Source organism: Hippoglossus stenolepis, chromosome 13, assembly GCF_022539355.2.
Source record: "Hippoglossus stenolepis isolate QCI-W04-F060 chromosome 13, HSTE1.2, whole genome shotgun sequence".
NCBI lineage: Eukaryota > Metazoa > Chordata > Actinopteri > Pleuronectiformes > Pleuronectidae > Hippoglossus > Hippoglossus stenolepis.
Window position 1 is genome coordinate 22,169,177 of NC_061495.1, and position 17,948 is coordinate 22,187,124.

The following is a 17,948-nucleotide window of genomic DNA, read 5'->3' on the forward strand; positions in this document are numbered from 1 at the left end:
TTTTTTGACAAAATAATATGTCCACGTTAATAGCTGGTTGTGCTGCCCCCAACAGGCCATAAAAGTTATCGTAAGTCTTTAGTCCGTGTACATGTTGACTATGGTAGTAGTAATAGTTTTTTTCTAAATTACCTACATTCCTGCTCATTCCTTCAGTCATTAATCACACTGCATATCCTTACTGGGTTGTTGGGTTGATGGAACCGATCCCAGCTGCCAACTGCAAAACTGTGTACTGTTGAGACAAAGGACAGTTTACATGAAGTTCGGCCCTTCTGAGGCAATTTTTGCTTAAACATTTGCATTTTTTCTATTGAGATTTAAATTTCCACATTTTCACTTGAATAACGTCATAAAAAACATCAATCGATCGTATCGACAGTGAAGCATATATGTTTTTTTCCTCTTAAGCTGCAAATTCCACGGAAAAAAACAACAACACAACAGTGGAGGAGAAATTCATCTTTCTTCTTTTTTTTTCAGTTTCCAGAAGGTGGACCTTTTCTATTTATTATAAAAGCATCAGCATGAAACGCCGTCCATTAATAGAGACTTGGCAAACATGGACCTGCGCAGCTCACGCGTTATGCAACTCCCGCTGGATCAGGCCGCGGATATAGAAAATGAATTATGAAAAACCCTTCACTGCTCCTAATAGAATGCACAGCAGCTTTGTTCACTCATGAAGTTGGTATGTACAGTGACTGTGGACTAATGTGTTGCATCTCGTGTCGCTTGTTTCCCTTCAAATCGTCACTGGACTGGTATTGTAACGAGTCCGTAATAACAGAGAAGGAACTGTATTCATGTCAATCAATTCAATTGAGTTCAGTGGGGGAAACGGCTGCGCAACATGTCGCCGGATCGCTGAAAGCAAACGAGGCCAAGCAACTCAATTTAATGTAATTAATGTCCATACATCGCTGGCATGACATGGCACGCATGGAATTGGCTCACAGCTGGAAACGATCTGTCAGAGCTGCAGTGTTTCTATAGGCCCTCGTTGTCTCTGCCGCTCTGGGATTGGTTACGTAAGCGAGTGGCTGCTGTGAAAGTCTTGTGACATGACATGATACCCATCTCCGCTCGGCTCCGGAGGAGGAGGCCGATGATTTTGTCATTTGAAGTTCCGGCGTCCCCTCCCCCACCTTCCTGTAGGTCGACCATCCGGACACAATTGAAAGGCAGAGCTTTGCGGGGGCTACACGATCAGCAGTGGGTCATCCCTTCATGACGACCCCCCCTCCCTCTCTACCCGTCCTTCCCTCCGTCCTTCCCCTACAGGGCTTAGCCCCCATCCCCCAGCCCCTCTGATCACGATACGGCTCTGAGAGGAATGCAGGCCATCGAAGGGAAAACCTGGTAATCAGGAGTGACCCCTCCCCACCTTACCCCGCCCAAATCCCATCACTCCTCACCACCTCCTCCCCCTCCTCCCATCTCTCTGGATCCCCCCTCATAAGCAAATATGCACCCATGTGATAGAAAAAAAAAAACCTCAGGAGACACGAAAGTAGCGCAGGGTGCGTGCACTCCCCCTGCATTAGTGACCGCGTGTTCATGTTCTATATGTGAGCCTGTGTATTGCATGCATCCATGTGTATGTTGGGGGTGGTTTGTGTGCATCGCGTGTTCATTTACTGCAGCGTTCACAGGGTGGGGGGAGCTGAAGGAGTTTCTATATTTACTCGCTGCCATTCACACTCTGCTGGCATAATTAACACACAAACACACTCACACACATGCTGTATGCGTGCACAGGGCTGTGTGTCGCTTCATGTGCGTGAAGTGAAGTGCAAACGGCAACTCTGAGCATCGTTTCAGACAACTTGTTCAAGTCATGCTGCGCTGTGATTGGCTGCTAGTGTCGCTGCGAGGCAAATGAACGGGATGCAGTCTGTTTTTATCGATTCTTACAACTCAAAACTGTAAACAAACACACACACACACACACACATAGTGGATGTCAGTTACCACTACTGATGCATCCAGCTATTCCAGATTAGCGATCCTTGTTACCGTAAAGATTAACACCTGAGCTAAGAGGACAGGTTTAAACGCAGTGATTCAGTTTCCCTGGCAACAGTGGGATAGGAAAACTAATTCATAGAAACAAACAGATTCCATTTTTATCCTCATTCAAAATGTATGCCTTGATTATAATAATGATATTTGCAAATTCTCTGGTTTATAGTCGCTTAATTATTTATTACTTTTCTATTGATGTTTCTATTTTAACTTTCCTGTTGTGTGACTAAAAAATTGGTTCCAGATCCTGGAATTTTCTTTCTTTAACATCGTGAGATATGGACTTTTTCACCATTTTCCAGAGCTGCTGTAAATTCAACTGTATCTTTAATGCAGGTGTACATTTAAGTATTATGAGTATGTTTTGTTCCTTTGCTGCATCCTTCGTATTCTGTAACATAACAGAGTGACAGAGCTTTAGTTTGGAAGTAGTTTCAAAGACCTGAAGAAGTTGATCCATTATTTGTTATGTTTTCATTGCTGGTTTTCTGACTGTCTGCAGGATTCCACAAAAACAGCAGGACTGATTTTCCTGAAACCTTGTGTAAGGGTGGGGCCTAGAAAGAAGTCGTTCAATTCTAGAGTGGGTTCGATTAAGGGGCCAGATGTTTTTGCACATTGTGAGATGAGGAGATTTTGGGACATTTTTGTGAATTTGTTCAAGAAAGATTGCAGAGATCTTTATGAAAAATATTTAGGGCATTGATGTGATCTGTGTGTGTGTGTGTGTGTGTGTGTGTGTGTGTGTGTGTGCTCTTCCAGTCAAATGCAGGGAGCGTCAATCATGTTTCAGTGAAGAAGAAGCATCCTCGTAGTTCTGCCTGTACACTGTCACTCCAGGAGTCAGGGTTATAGTTAAAATGGTGTAAACAATCAGAAAACTGTACAACTACTCAGATACGGTTAGAGCAGTGACATATCTGTGCTTGCTTTTGTCACCAATGACAGTCGACCTTCTCAGCCATCACAACAAAAGTAATTCTTTGTTGTGCGCCCGTCCTCGTGGCCTGAATCCGTCCTGGCACGGCTCCAACACAAACTGCAGCGTTTCCACTTCCCCTCCTCTTCTATATAACCAGCCGTGTAAGTGTGGGTGCGTCCTCTAATCGTGGCTGCAGAGGATGTGAGACACCGCGGGACACTATGGCCGCCCCTCCAACCACCGTCCCCTCCCCCCTCCTTCACGGGCCTAATACGCTGGGTTAATGCCGCCAAATATAGCCCTGTTTCATGATTCAGACTCCTGCCATTGTTGTCCCATGTGACCTGACAGCAGAGACATGCGTGATGTGGTGTAAACAAAGTCCCTGCTGCAGGTACTTGATGTGGAAACCTGAGAAACGAGTGTGTGTTCAGGTCAATCACTTTATTCATCTGTAATTAGTCATATTCCAAACCACTGATATTATGAGCAGATGCACCGATTGAACTTGTCAGTCACGGCGGAGGAAATTCTGCATCTGTCTAAAAATAACTGATCAACAGGGGAAAGTGTTGCTCTCTTGTGTTGAGTAACATTTTATCCCGAATCTTTCCCTCGATCGGTTGGATACAACAAGTGTCTCTGAGCTGCGTCATGTTTGTGTGTTTTGTGTGTTCTGTCTGTTATCGAGGACACGCCGAGGCCTGTTGCGACGCTTTGGAAGAATGCCAGTGTGACATGTAGGGATTGGGCAGGAAATTGAAGCGGCACCAGCGCAGAAAATCCGCCCTAATCCCGTTGTAAATAGCATGATGGGACAAATTGAAAGTGGACAAATATTTGATAAATATTTGCTGTGTGCTTAATGTTTTCTGGGTCTCAGCTTCCAGCCGAGTAAAGCCCACAGTGAGATAAACCCCTCTGCCGCTCTGTGGGGCGGTGTCAGTAAGCTTCGAGTTGGACGCTCCACGATGGAGGCCCAGAGCCAAGCAGGACTCTCCCAGAGCAGAAGGTTGCAGTCCTCTGAAAGTGTTGAGAACTGGATTTTGGTTTGGTGCTAACTCTGTTCTCAATATAAAAACATTTATGTACATGGAGGCCTGCCTGGACCTTTGCATCCCATGTGCGGTTAACGTTTCGATATTGTCAAGATAACCATATCCAATAAAAACATCTTTTGATGGGTGCTGGATCAACCTGACGTTCCAGTTAAATTATTTATGTGCCAGTTGCATTTAGAGCACAAGGTACTTCCAACGAGCTCCCAGCTGAAATACCCACAATCCATCTTCTCAGGTGGATGTATAGAGAAATATCTAGAATAAGCATGTTAACAGGACAGAGCATGAAGGACTCATGATGGAGGAAGAAGAAATCACGTGATTTGTTCCAAAGAGATTGTGGGTATTTAAGAAGAGGACTCTGAGGAAGAGCCTCATTCTTGAAACATCAGTGGTTAACATGTTCTCTAACGTGAGCTTTAATGTGCAGATTTTCTCTTTTTCAATAGCGTTGAGATTAATGAAATATCGCAGTTTTGGTCTGGACCAGTTCTACAAATCAAACCAAAACCACAATTTCCTCGTTAGGAAATGAATCTTAAATATAAATAATAATTTGTCGAGCTCAGACTTCTTATTGGTATTTACCACATTAGTGATACAGTTTTAATGGGCTGTGCAAATGTTAGCGAGTTCACACAGAGTCACTGACACCTCAGCAACATGTTCAGGTGGTTCTTGTCTCTTCGTGCACACAGAGAGGTGCATTACTGTCACAGGTTAGATAATATATATAACAAGATATAATACAAGTTTACTTCAGCCTGTTTGTTGCATTGAAAACAGATTTTTAGTGTTGAAATTCAGATGATCTATCCTCTGCAGCCATTAAGTAATAAGTATAAATTATTTTGTATGAGACTGCAGCTGACTGCATTATAAACCTAATTAATTTATTACCTTCCAACAAATGTCATGTTAGATGTAAAGCATCAGTTAAAGTTGTTGTTTGAGAATTTCCTCCTGGCTCAACTCGACTTGTTCTCATGGCTGTCGACGTCTCAGAGGAAAATAAGATGTTAAATGTGTTAAACTCAAATGTACCTTTTGACTCTTTACACTTAGAAACAGAAACAAATGGGAAAAAACGCATTCAAGCTTCAGCTTCAGCTTCAAGCTGCAATAAAAATGCCTGCGAAAGCAGCTGAAGTTTGACAAACTGAATGATTTTCAGGGTCACTGCTTGTTTGTCAGGTTTGATTTATCAAATCCTGCAGCGGATACATTTACCCAGCTCCGGCTCGGGGCCCAGTGAAAGGAAGTAGACCGACCATGATTATAAAGTTCTCTAATGCATCACTTTTCTGCAGCTCTGGAGCACATTTGCAGCAGCCACTACAGAAACAAGTATTTAGATTTCTCTAAAAATACTGAGGAACAAGTCGTTTGAGGTTCAGTCTCTGAGTTTTATTGTTGTTGGAACAAAAGAAGTTTCAGTCAGTGGGTTGAGTTGATTCTGGTTCTTTCCAGTGTAAATTCCTTTGTTTTTGAAAAATATAATGAGAAGACAGAAGTTGAACTCATAAATAGATTAATCTTTTCTAGAGCAGCAAATATATTTCCCCTATTTCCTTAACTTAATGGCTCCAAATTTAATCAATACAGAATTCTGGTGGTTATAAAACTTTTTATTGTTGCGGTCAGAACAAAACACGGCACCATGTAGTTGTTGGTAGTGAACTAATTATTTTTAAAGACGAGCTGATGAATTCAGCTAAAAACTCAGTTATTTCCCTGAAGAGGAGGGGGAGACCAAAAGCAGAGGTAACAGAAGTAACTATTACTTGAATTTAAGGCGACTGCTGACTGAGTGCCGTTTTAATTTTAACATATACTTCAAATCTTTGTGATGGATCCACAATTCTCAGGCACATTGAGGAGACTGATGTCTGTGAGTGTGTTTAACTGGGTGCAGCACGATTGAGTAGCATGACCAACCAATTTTGGTTATTAAAGATAAAGTCTGAGTCACGTTATTGTACAGTGCAATGATTCATAATGTCATAATACAGGTTTTAAATTTAAAAAACAAAAGTAAGATGTGAAATTTCTCCTGCAGAGTTGATCTTTTTTCAGTATTGGTATAAAAGGGAAATGATTGTCCAGAGTGAAGAGGATGAAGGAGAGACGTCTCAGTGGACACAGATCACTGACCTGTCTGTGTCTGATCATGTCACTCTGGTGTGTTGATGTATAGTGTTTGTTGTCCTGTAACTGCAGAGCTCCATTAAGCCAACATGAGTGTATATGGGAAAGCCAAGCTGTTCTGTTCAGTTTGCTGGGGACGCCTTTGGGTGATTGCTGCAGCTCTATTATGGTAAATATATGTGATGCAGTGGGAATGTAAATTCTTCATTATGTGCCCACTGAAGCCTGATAACAAGATCTGCTCTTTGTCCTCCCCTGGCCGTCCAAGAGGCTTTGTGTTGGCCCACTTTTTCTGGCTGGATTATGCTACTGACGCTGCTGCTGCTGCTGCTGCTGCTGCGTACCTGTGGTTTCTGATGCGTAAAGATACCGAGTGAAAACACACAGCAGCCACAACACACGCACACACACACACTTGTCTCTCTACACTTACGCTAACCTAAACCTAATTCTAACCCTAAAACCAAGTCTTAACCCTCAAACAGCCAAATTCTCCTCACAATGATTGAATCCAAATTGGCCCTCATAACTATAGCTAGACATGCGCGCACACAAGTGCAAAGCCACTTACATGGTGCAATACTTAAATACAATCTATACAATCTTAAAACTGCAACCTAGTTTTCTCGTGATCAGGAAATAGTAATTACATGATGAAATACGAAACAGTTTCTTTTCTAGTGATGACAGAATAGTTTGATCTTCAGATTAAGTAAAATTTATCTTTTTGTGATCAATGGATGATTTTTGCTGTGGATCTAAAAATGCGACTGACTGTGTTGTTTTAGCTGTAACCAGACGAAGTAAGAAAATCCTCAATGATAATTATCATTAAAAAAAAGTTATATATACGTAAATGCGCAATATATAAACGATAAAGAGATATTTACAAAAGAAGCAACAGCAACAATATTTACAATGTGAACAGGATTGCATAGAAAGAGTCAAATGAAGCATTGACAGTTTTGGGGTGAATTTTCATGGCAGTTGTTCTGGTTTGTGGTCGACTGGGAGCTGTGCAGGTTCGAAATTCATCCCATAATGTTCCTGTAGTGACTGATACTGAGTTTGTGGTTGTCAACAACAACGTTACAGGCGTCTATGGGGATTAAATTACAGATACGTGTCTGTGGTTAGTAAGAAGCTACATCAGCTTTACATCAGTTCCTGCTCAGTGTCTCTCCAGAGCCTCACAAATGTTGTTTTAATGATCACGAGGAGACAAAATTAATACTGTTGTGTTATTTTCACAACACAATTAGTTCCAGACGTCAAGACATTGGGATGATGACGGTAGAAAGTATTAGATGAAATTGTTGTTTTAAATAAAAGTAAATACGTTGATACACAAAAGACGATGTAATCCCCAGTGATTGTCAGAATAGCTTTTTAAAAATGGCCTTATACATTTATTTTTATTTTTATATAAAGTTTTCAATAATCTGGACATAATACTTAAATCAATTCCCAAATATTTATTCCCAGTATTCAGATTTTATTTATTTGCTTTTTTTAAAAGCTCCTAAGGATTTTTTTTAACTGTATTTATACAATGGCTAAAAAATACTAAAACAATATAACTACCATTTTCCTGAGCCAAGATGATATATTCAAATTCAAGTTGTTTATCCAATTCGAACATTTAAAAACTATTCAACTCACAATCATATATAATAAATGTAATAGAGAAAACAGAGAAAACCAGCAAACTCCATCATTTAATCAACTGGAATTAGGGAATAAATCTTGATAAATGGCCAATTATAAATATTATCTTTGATTAGTTTCATTCACAAGCTAACCGACTAATTGTTTCACCACTAGGATTTTTGTATTTAAATCATTATGAGTTAATCATGGAGACGGTAAACAAAGGGATGAAGGAGGGATGACACGAAACAAAGGATCCCAACCTGAACCAAGAACCTTCTGTTTATATTATAAAGTCGTCGGCCGTGAGTTTACCCTGTTTGTTTACGCCTTTTTTTGCAGAGATACGTTAAAGCCGTTTCCTTTTGTTTTGCCCTTCTATCAGCTCTGGGTAGCACCTGGATTTTTTTGTGGGTCAAGAACGCGACACTCTTGCATGTCTGACATATGCTAGGCACTGCCCACGCCATCTCCTCGCCAGTGCGTTGGATTATATCACACTCCGTTCTCAAGGGCCTCTCCAAAAGTCGATCCGAGATGTCTGTATGGGAATAAGGTCAGGGGTGTCCGACCAAAGCCGCGTCTCGTGTGAAGGTACGAGTCACGTCGGACTCGCCGCACAAAGCCCATATGCTATCTAGTGTCTGCGCTGACACGCCTGACACGGGCCCGCCCCTCCGATGGACTCCTTGTTAACCCGCATTGCAGACAACAAAAGATCTGACCCAGAACCCAGTCACCCAATCATGTCATCCATCACCTCCAGGGTCAGAGGTCATCGTGGGTCAGAGCACCGCGGTTCTGCCAGGGTCAGAGATTAATGTGCTTGACCACTGCTCTCTTTCTCATGACATCATCACTGATGATAATATTAGCTGCAGCTAACAAGGCATTTTTTTATCAATCAGCTGATGATCCGTTGTAAATTTTATTAATATTTTCAGGCAAAAATGTTGATCAGCAGTTGCCAGGCAACAGCGATGCCTTCAAACAATTGAAATACTTCACCAGTTCAACTCGAAGTCTAACTGCTGAACCTCACTCTGGAGAAAGTGAACAGAAACTGTGATCTTTGTGTGATGAATTAGTTCATCCGTCATTTTCAAGTAGTCGATCAATCAAAAATAACCAATGAAAAACTTTCAGTAAATTCTTATTGCTGTCACATTAAGTCTATTCATTACTACGTCCTCTGGAAAACTACTAAGACAAAAGCGCAAATGGCTGCAAGAGTAGACATCACTCAACACAAAATAAAGTTAACTAGAATGAACCTCCACATCTAAATTCACTAGATCCTGGTTTTTATTTGGATCTGCAACAGATTACACATTGTCTTTTCATTGTGCCTGATTTCTTTCATCAAGATCCTTGAATTATTCTCTGAGAAATCAAGGAAAACATTGAAAAACTTTGTATCTTACAACATTAAAGGAAACATTCCTGAATCCGACCCCTGAACCAGATCCACGCCAACATTTAATGACTTCTTCCTTGACTCATGTAACATCCTTCCACCAAGTTTCATGAAAATCTGTCCAGTAGTTTTTCATCCTGCTGAACAACCAACATGCGCAGATAAAACACCTCCTTGTTGGAGTTAACTAAACTGTACTTGGATACTTTTTCAACCACTGAGAAACACTATCACTGAACGTGAAAGTGTTCCTCAGTTAAGTCCAGATAACTCGATAAGCCTGATTCTTGGAACAGGATCCAGACTTTGTAGAAAAACAAACAAGTTAAGGAATCATTAACACCAGGAGATAAGAAAACAAGGATAAAGTCTTCCTTAAAGGATGAGGCTAAAGGATTTAAATCTATTAGAGAAGGAGGAAAAATTAAATAAAGTGCGTTAAATCCAATTAAACACCTTGTGTCTTGAATCTCCTTCAAAATAATTTGCAGGATAAGACCTGAGTCAAAATACTGAATATCTCAGATACAGCTTATAAGAAGCTTAAAATAAATATGACAATATGTACAAGGAAATGAGAGGACCGAAACAAAAGTAGAATGAGAAAGAGTCATTCAAAACGATTGATAGGAACAATACAGCTACCTGCTGCTAAGGATCACTCTACAGCGCCTCTAGTGGTCAAAGGGTCCACAAATTAAGGGAGTTGAGGGATTCCAGTGGGTCTAAAAAAGTCTAAATATAAATCTAAAGCTTAATAATCTGAATTGAAGGCCTCGTTAAGATGGCCTTAAGATATTTAGCCCATATTTATGTTAACGATCATTTAATGCCACCTCCATGCTTAAGTTGTTTTTTAAGATAAATACTTTGGCGTCATTCATAGTTGGTAATGTGTTTGTGTGTTGCAGTTCTTTCTCAGTGATACAGATATTAACACGTTGTAATACAACTACAAATAAGATCAATGAGAACTGATCGTCTACAAACACTCATTGATCCGTTCACTGGGTTTGTCTGAGGTAAAGACTCTGATACTGTCTCTGTCTGAGAGATAACGTGATGTTTCCAGGTTGATTCTCTGCTAAGATACTTCATTAGTAATCCTGGGACCGATCTTCCTTCATATGTGTCGTATTTGACATAGAAATTAAATTTCATCCATTATGGTATTTAAAAAGTCTCATATTTAAATCGCTCTGAAATTTCTAGCAGCATTCTGTTCAAAGCTTAATCAACAAAATCTCTGGCACCGTTCATGAAGACCAAGCTATGTTGTTTTTACCCAGTCTGTCTGTCTGTGTGTGTGTGTGTGTGTGTGTGTGTGTGCGTGCGTGCGTGCGTGCGTGCTCGCGTGCGTGCGTGCGTGTGTGTGTGTGTGTGTGTGTGTGTGCGTGTGTGTGTGTGTCAGGAGAGTCAAAATAAATTTCGTGCAGTTGCGCTGTGAAGAACGATTTTGACATTTTAAGAGTTGATCATTATGTGATTATCAGTGTTGATATTTTGCCGGTGGTTACAAACAAATCAACGAGAAGAGGAAAAAATAAGTTTGATTCTTAGTGAAACTGCAGCAAGTCAGAGGACGTCCTTCATATGTGGCCCAGGACGGATTCACGTTCACACTGTTAAAAGACTGTGAACACATGTGGCGTGATCGGATCTATATCTGATCTGAGTGTTCACACCTGAACTTAGAGCAGGCCTCTTGAGATCGGATCACAAAAACCACACATTTATACCAGTACGAGGCCTCTGGTTCACATAACTGTCTGTTCATCCTCTGACTGCAACACGTTCAGTATCTATCGTACCACAGCGGTTCCTCCACTTATCTAAACCAGCAGCCTCCACACTGAGCCCTGAAAACAGTTATGATGTCATGGAGGGAAATGATGAGAATCCCATTAGGACGAGAACAGCTGGAGCCAGCAGCCAATGGGGGGCGGGGAGGGGAGGCAGAGGGGACTGGGGGAGGTACCAGGGGGGCACTGGAGAGGAGGGGGGTGGAGCCGAGCTGAACAAGCAGTGAAGTTTGAATATAGCGAGGTCTGAAAGAAGAGTCGCCTCATGTCGCTCAAACGTGGCAACAAACACGTCTCTGGACGAGATGAGAAGTTTGTCTCCAACTGATCTGCTCTGACGACCTGCAAACACAAAACATGCATCATTTCTTTTACACAAAGATCCGTCTTTGTCTCTCTTAATCTGATTCATTACGTTTTTGTTTTCTGTTGACATTACGTCTTTGTATTTTGGAATCCCACAGATTCCTCCATTTGTAAAGACTATGACAAAACCACTTCACAATTAAAATACATATTTCTTTCTTTAATTCTGAAGTTAACTGTTCCCCTCAGCACACGCTGCAGCTTTTAATGAACATGATACAAAAACTGTGTAAAGCATTGCAAGTTCACCAAATAAGAAAATACCTCATGTTTTATTTACCAATAATGATAAAATTCATTATTACTGCACTATATTATTATGTAGCACCTTTTAAACACAACTACAAAGGTAAAAATGACCCATTGAAGGCAAACAACAATAAATAATTCAAATCAATTTGAAGATCACACAGCATTAGAGCACAAAATCACAGTTAAAATGTTACAGATGAGAAAAGAGTAACAACAGATTTAAATAAAACACAAAATGATTAAAGTAGTTGGTGAATAATGTGCCTTTCAGGGAGATTTAAATGAGGATCAGGAGTTTGTCAGATGAATCCCACCAGGGAGGTTCCACAGAGTGGGAGCTCTGACAGAAAAGGTCCGGACACCTCTGGTCTTCAGGTTACGACAGAGCACATGTGGTGGAAAGAGAAAAATATAATGTGGATCATGCACTAGAAAATATACACATTTATTTTGTTTGTCAAAACATCTTAATGTTGATATATCACTGTTCAATGTTGAGAGCTCATCCAATGAACAAACTATTATACAACTCTGATTGCAGAAATCCAAATAATGTATGATACTAGATTCACTGCAAGAAAAAGTACAATCAACACCAAGAACAGATGCAATTTAACCAGATTTCACAGCTGTGGGTCTTTGAGATCCTAAACAGAAGTGTGTCATTTAGAAACATGATCAACATCATTAATACAAAATCATGTTAATGAGCCAATTTAATGAAATTAGTAAAAGTCCTGAATTATTCATTTTTTGTCATAGACTCCACGAGCACAAAACAAAACATTTATCTATTAATTTATCTAAATGAAATATTGTATAATATAATAAACACAGTGTGTGTGGGATGTTAAAGTCTAATATAACTATGCAGCTGTAGGTCGCCTCTGCCTCTTCAGAAACTGAAATAACAAAAGTAAGATTTTGTTTTCAATAATAATTTGCTGAGGTCATATTAACTGTGATATAAACAAATGAGACAAAATAAAATGTCTGATTTATGTGAAGTCAGATTTTTATATTTCCCGTTATGAATGTTTAATGAGCTGGGAGCCCATGCATGCAGCATTGTACCAGGCATAAGACAAACTGACAGTCACAGCAGTGCTTTGCAAACATTATCACAGGACTAAAGCCTGTCTTCCTTCCCCACCTCCCCTGTGTCGACCCCTGTCTCCCCCTACAGTGGCCCTGAACAGTCGGAACGGAGCGACTCCAGCTGGTGTGAATGATGACGACAGTAAAACAGCAGCAGTGGTGGAGAAAAAGATCCCTGAAGGAGAACTGTTGCTGCAGGTCAGTGTTCAAACTGCATTTATTCTTATTTCCTTTACATCTGTTTTTATCTTTATCATCTAATTAAAGGTTTTTTGGTGCAGCCACACAACTGGTCAGTGATCGTGGACGAGCAACTGCCCTGATTGAATTTGTGTGTCTGGTTGTCACTTGTGTTTTCTGTTTGCTGTTTGTTTTTTTCTCATCCTCACAAGTGGCCAAAATCTATTTAGGCCAATGACAGAGGATCAGAGGCTCAAGGCAGCTTACCACTCAATACGTCTGGCACTGTCTGCTGGGCTCTCATCAAACATCAGTGCACCGTCAAACACGTCTGCAGCTGAAGTGGTGGATGAAGCTCGTGCCTGCTACTCAATACGACCGACTTAACAGTTCTGTGCTCAGGATCCCTCCTTCAAAAACAACTTTGTAAATGTGGATTGATCTGAACACAGATTTCTGCTCGTTGTTCCTCAACTCGCGTGTTGGTTACATCTGAATTAATTGGGTCCAACAGTTTTGAAACTTAATCCACAGTTGTACGATGAAACATAAACCGGAAATAACAGGACTGTTGGATTTGCACCATCGACTATAAAGATGGCCGACATGACCGCTCCCCAAAAGTGAAGCCAAAGTGTCTCTATTGCCCCCTTTTGGCTGGCTGCAGTAAAGGTAATAAAGCCCACCTCCTCCTTTTTAGTGGATGGGACATGGACCATCTAAAAAGTGAAAGTGCACATTAAATACATTTTATCGTTCGGTTTTAATTAGTTATTTGACTCTGGCTCCAAATGATGTCAAAAGGACAATATGGCGGCACCTGTATCCAGGATATTTTAGCTTCATTTTTGCTCAACGGAAGGAAGTCGAGACCATCTTTATATACAGTCAATGATTTGCTCAGTGATTTCCTGGTTTGTATCCAACCTGAATATCTTTGTATTTATTTTGGTTCGAGGCAGTTTCATGAGGTTTGGATTAGACTCTTCGGTTCTAGTTTAGGTTAATATTCTATTGCACAGCATGCAATGACTTTTTAGACAACGGTGTTCTTCCAACTTTGTGGCAACCCTTTAAGGGAAAGTCCTTTACTGTTTCAACATGATGATGCCTCCGTGCACGAGGTCAGATCCATGAAGAAATGATTTTCCCAGTTTGGTTTTGAAGAACAAGGCTGATCTGCACAGAACGGACCTCAACTCCATTCCACACGTTTGGGATCAACTCCAGCTGTGAGCCAGTATTGGAGCTCGCTGTTGCTCATGTGTCTGAATTGAAGCTCTGCAGCCAGGTTTCAAATTCTACTGTCAGGGGGTCGATGGTTCTATTCCAGTCTTCCCCACTCCAAAGTGTCCTGGCAAAATACTTAACCTCAAATTTTCTGTCATAGAAAAAATGCTGGCTCTAGATGCACTGTATGAGTGTGTGTGAAAACTAGAGAACGTTTAAATACACACCAGTTACCATCAGAAGAGTTGTTGTTTATATAGTTGAAGATTAATTCCTAAGGTTTTGGATCGAGATGTTCAGCGATCACATGTGGGAGTGATGTCCACTTACTTTTGCCCATGTTTTACTAAATAATGTGATAAAACTATAAATCTTAAACTAGACATTTTTCTGTGTCTGGACATTTTACTGGAATTCCAGGTCACTGTGCAGCTTTTTTTTTAAAGGCGATCAATAGACTTGTTTTCCATTCCAGGGAAAACGAGGGGGGGGGGGCGACTTCTCCGTACTGTATGTGTGATTGAGTAGAGCGCTAGCTCGCTGCCAGATCTTTTTGGGATCTGCTGGAGTCATTGATTTTCCAGTCCAGTTCCTCCCAATGTGCATCACACTGGCATTCCAGGAGAGGAGAGGAAACAGCCTGCCGCCATTTCCCGACCCTACCAGGAAGGTTTCGTTATTATGATAAGCCTTCATTTCCCTGGCTTGTTAGTAATGAGAAATGAAAGCTCATTTGGAGCAACAGTCAGGAGGAGTGTGTTCCACAGGGGGCCTCGTCCTCCTCGTCCTCCTTTTCATCCTCGGGATGAAAGGGGAGACGGACAGCGAGCGGTTCACAGGCAGAAGAGTGCAAAGGTTTATTTCTGAACCTGAAGTCTGCGCCGGTTTCTCTGCTGTTCTTCACATCAGACACATGTGAATTATACAAGAGCTGCGAGCGAATCAATTATTCAGATTGAAAATGGAGGAAACATGGTTAATTGTGCTGCTCTGACAACAAAAACTGGCCTGTTTGAAAGATTTATTTTCCTTTTTGATTGCAACAGTTTTAAAGCATCGCTCCTGTTCTTGAAAGCAGCAAATCATATTCAGCTGGAAGGTCAATAAGTTCACGAGCAGACAATCCTACATGGTTTCTCTGTATTGCACAGATTTTCACATCCAATAGCAAAAAAAAAAAAAATCTTGAATTTTATAAACTTTGCCCGACATTACATAGAAATTTAAATGCAGTAAAAGAAAGTGCATTAGTAATAGATTGTTTACGATAATTGTGTCAAAACAGATTCTACTTTGGAGGAACTGTCACAAATAATTGAGGTGAATCACTGATGTGTTTTCCAAAGAATAACATGGCGTCTCCAGCATTAGTCATCACTAATTTACAAACAGATGAGTGTTTGTTTGTTTGTTTGTGAGTACAAACAGTACAGTACACTTTTTTTACGACATATTGTCGTACCAGGGGAGGGCACGTTTGTGTTTAGTGAGGAGGAAATGTTGGACCAGCTGTTCCCCTTTGCAGAGAAACACTGAGTGCGCTCCATTTTACTCAACATGTTCCCTCATTGTCCTTCCTTTCCTCGCTAGCTCTCAAAATTACAAAAAGAGATGTACAGAAGAATTGAAATAACTGAATAACTTAACAACATATTCAGCAGAACAGAGTGGAGGCTTTTCGCACTTCAATAAAATAACATGTTACTATGATATTAGCAGCATCTCTGACAAATGTTATGTGTCCATCCACGATTTAAATATAATTCCAAATCAGAAATGACACATTTTCAAGCTCCCCTTTATATTTTTAATTATGATCAAAATGTTGTTTTTTGAAAATAAGTTGCAGAGAATGTCGAGGTTAGTTCAGTGGAAATGGGAGATCTGAGCGTTTCAATGTACAGAGCAGGCGATCACCTGAAATCCACTCAAACCATTTTCATAAACAACATTTTGGTTTTTCAGAGCCAGGGAAATATATTACTTACTACATTACACACAATGCAGTTCTCCATTTATTTACAAGTGTTGCTAATGCTGCATAGCCCATGTTAGCATTAACACCTGTTAACTTACCAATGCAACAGAAACGTCAAGAGCTCGATGCCAGTGTTCACTCATGTTGCTTCTATTTCTATCACTTCTTTTATTCCACTGAAGTTTGCATAGTTGGCCCCGGGCTGTCTGGTCTGTCTCGCCGCTGTCCAAGAGTCACTGCAGCGTCCAGTCTGCCCTGAAGAAGTTGCACTGCTCAGAGAGAGCAGCGATCAACCTCTTGTCTTGCAAGCGACCATCACTGTTACCGTGCTCCCGGCTTGTATCAGTGGCAGAGAAAACTTACAAATAGTTTTTTGACTGGAAGCCCATTCAGAATAATCAGCAAGACTAAATGTAACATATGGACGTCTTCTAAATTTCCTTTGTTTGACCCACAGGCTCTCAACGGCTTCGTCCTGGTCATCACCGCCAGTGGAACCATCTTCTACTCCTCTCACACCATCCAGGACTACCTGGGCTTCCACCAGGTATCCTATTAACACAAGTCTTTTTCTTTTTGTTTGCTTAACTTACAGAAGTTGTCTCAACAACACTCTCCTCAACAATGCCTGCACAGTCATACCGCCTGCATCGTCATTACTCCAGGGATTCCCCTTCTACAATCAGACAGCTGAGTAATTGTTCCAGCATCTCGTTGGATTGCTCATAGTGGAAGACAACAGCGTGTTTACAGCATTGTAACCCATCATATTTATCATTTTCTGGGGCTTGTAGACACAGAGTGGTGAAAATCCACAGAAGCACTTGATGTATTAGACATCTCGAGGCTCGGTGTTTGCAGCTGACAGTGGGGTCTGGATGGATGGTTTGCGTGCAGCATCTGCTGGGAGCAGCTCGGGGGTCTTGTTTGATCTATTGGTCGACTCCCTGCATGGTGCAGAGACAGAGGCTCAAACAACAGCAAAAAGACCTGACCTATTTATAGCTTGGCCTTTAGTTGAAACCACTCGTCACAGAAGGGAACTGCACTGAGCAGCAGATCTCTGCTCGACAGATCGACTGACGTTCACTTTTGGGCATAAGGTTTTAGGAAACTTGTCTCACGGACCCTGGAGCCACATGGACTGGTCGGTCTACGACTGACTTGTACACAATGATGAGTGGTGGTACAAATTAAATACCCACACTCGTTCTTCCTGTTTATCGCTCCCTTTGTAATTTCTTCATTTCGTCATTGGCTAATCCTTCATCTCATTATTTCTCTCAGACGGACGTCATGCACCAGAGTGTTTATGAACTGGTCCACACAGAGGACCAGCAGGAGCTCAGGAGAAGCCTGCACTGGGCTTTGAATCCTCCTGCTGCGGCTGCAGTTGCCGTCACCCAGGACTCCCCCCAAGGTGATCGCTCTCTCTTCTCCTACATGAGCCTTTCATCACGGCCTCAACAGATCTGTAAGGTCCTACAGGGACCAAATCAAGGAGTTATGAGTGACTTTTGAAAACGATGATGAGTCACATTTTGTAAATGAAGTTTTAAAAAATTAGGGTTCGACAATTTTTGACCCAAGATTGGGACAGTGTGTCTGAAATGGATGATTTTATGTAAAAATTGGCTTTAAATCAGCAGGACTTGCAGGGTATGATATCTTTTGACCATTCATAAAAAAGCAGATGCATAGACTATGAAAACTCCTCTCAGGCCTTGTCCAAACTACTGTGTATACTTTTTGAATAAATATTTTCCCCTCCATTTTACAAAATATGTCCGTCCAGACGACGAAGCATTAAAACTGA

At 41.1% G+C, this 17,948-nt stretch overlaps 1 protein-coding gene across 1 annotated transcript in view; it reads left to right on the forward strand.

The window, feature by feature from the left end:
* The window catches only part of LOC118120533 (aryl hydrocarbon receptor), a 42,565-nt gene that overhangs the window by 11,755 nt on the left and 12,862 nt on the right, over positions 1-17,948 (forward strand). Inside the window, exons 3-5 of the mRNA XM_035175590.2 lie at positions 12,833-12,942; positions 16,590-16,679; positions 17,420-17,552. Of these exons, the coding sequence (XP_035031481.2) occupies positions 12,833-12,942; positions 16,590-16,679; positions 17,420-17,552 (333 nt within the window). The remainder of the gene's footprint in view (positions 1-12,832; positions 12,943-16,589; positions 16,680-17,419; positions 17,553-17,948) is intronic.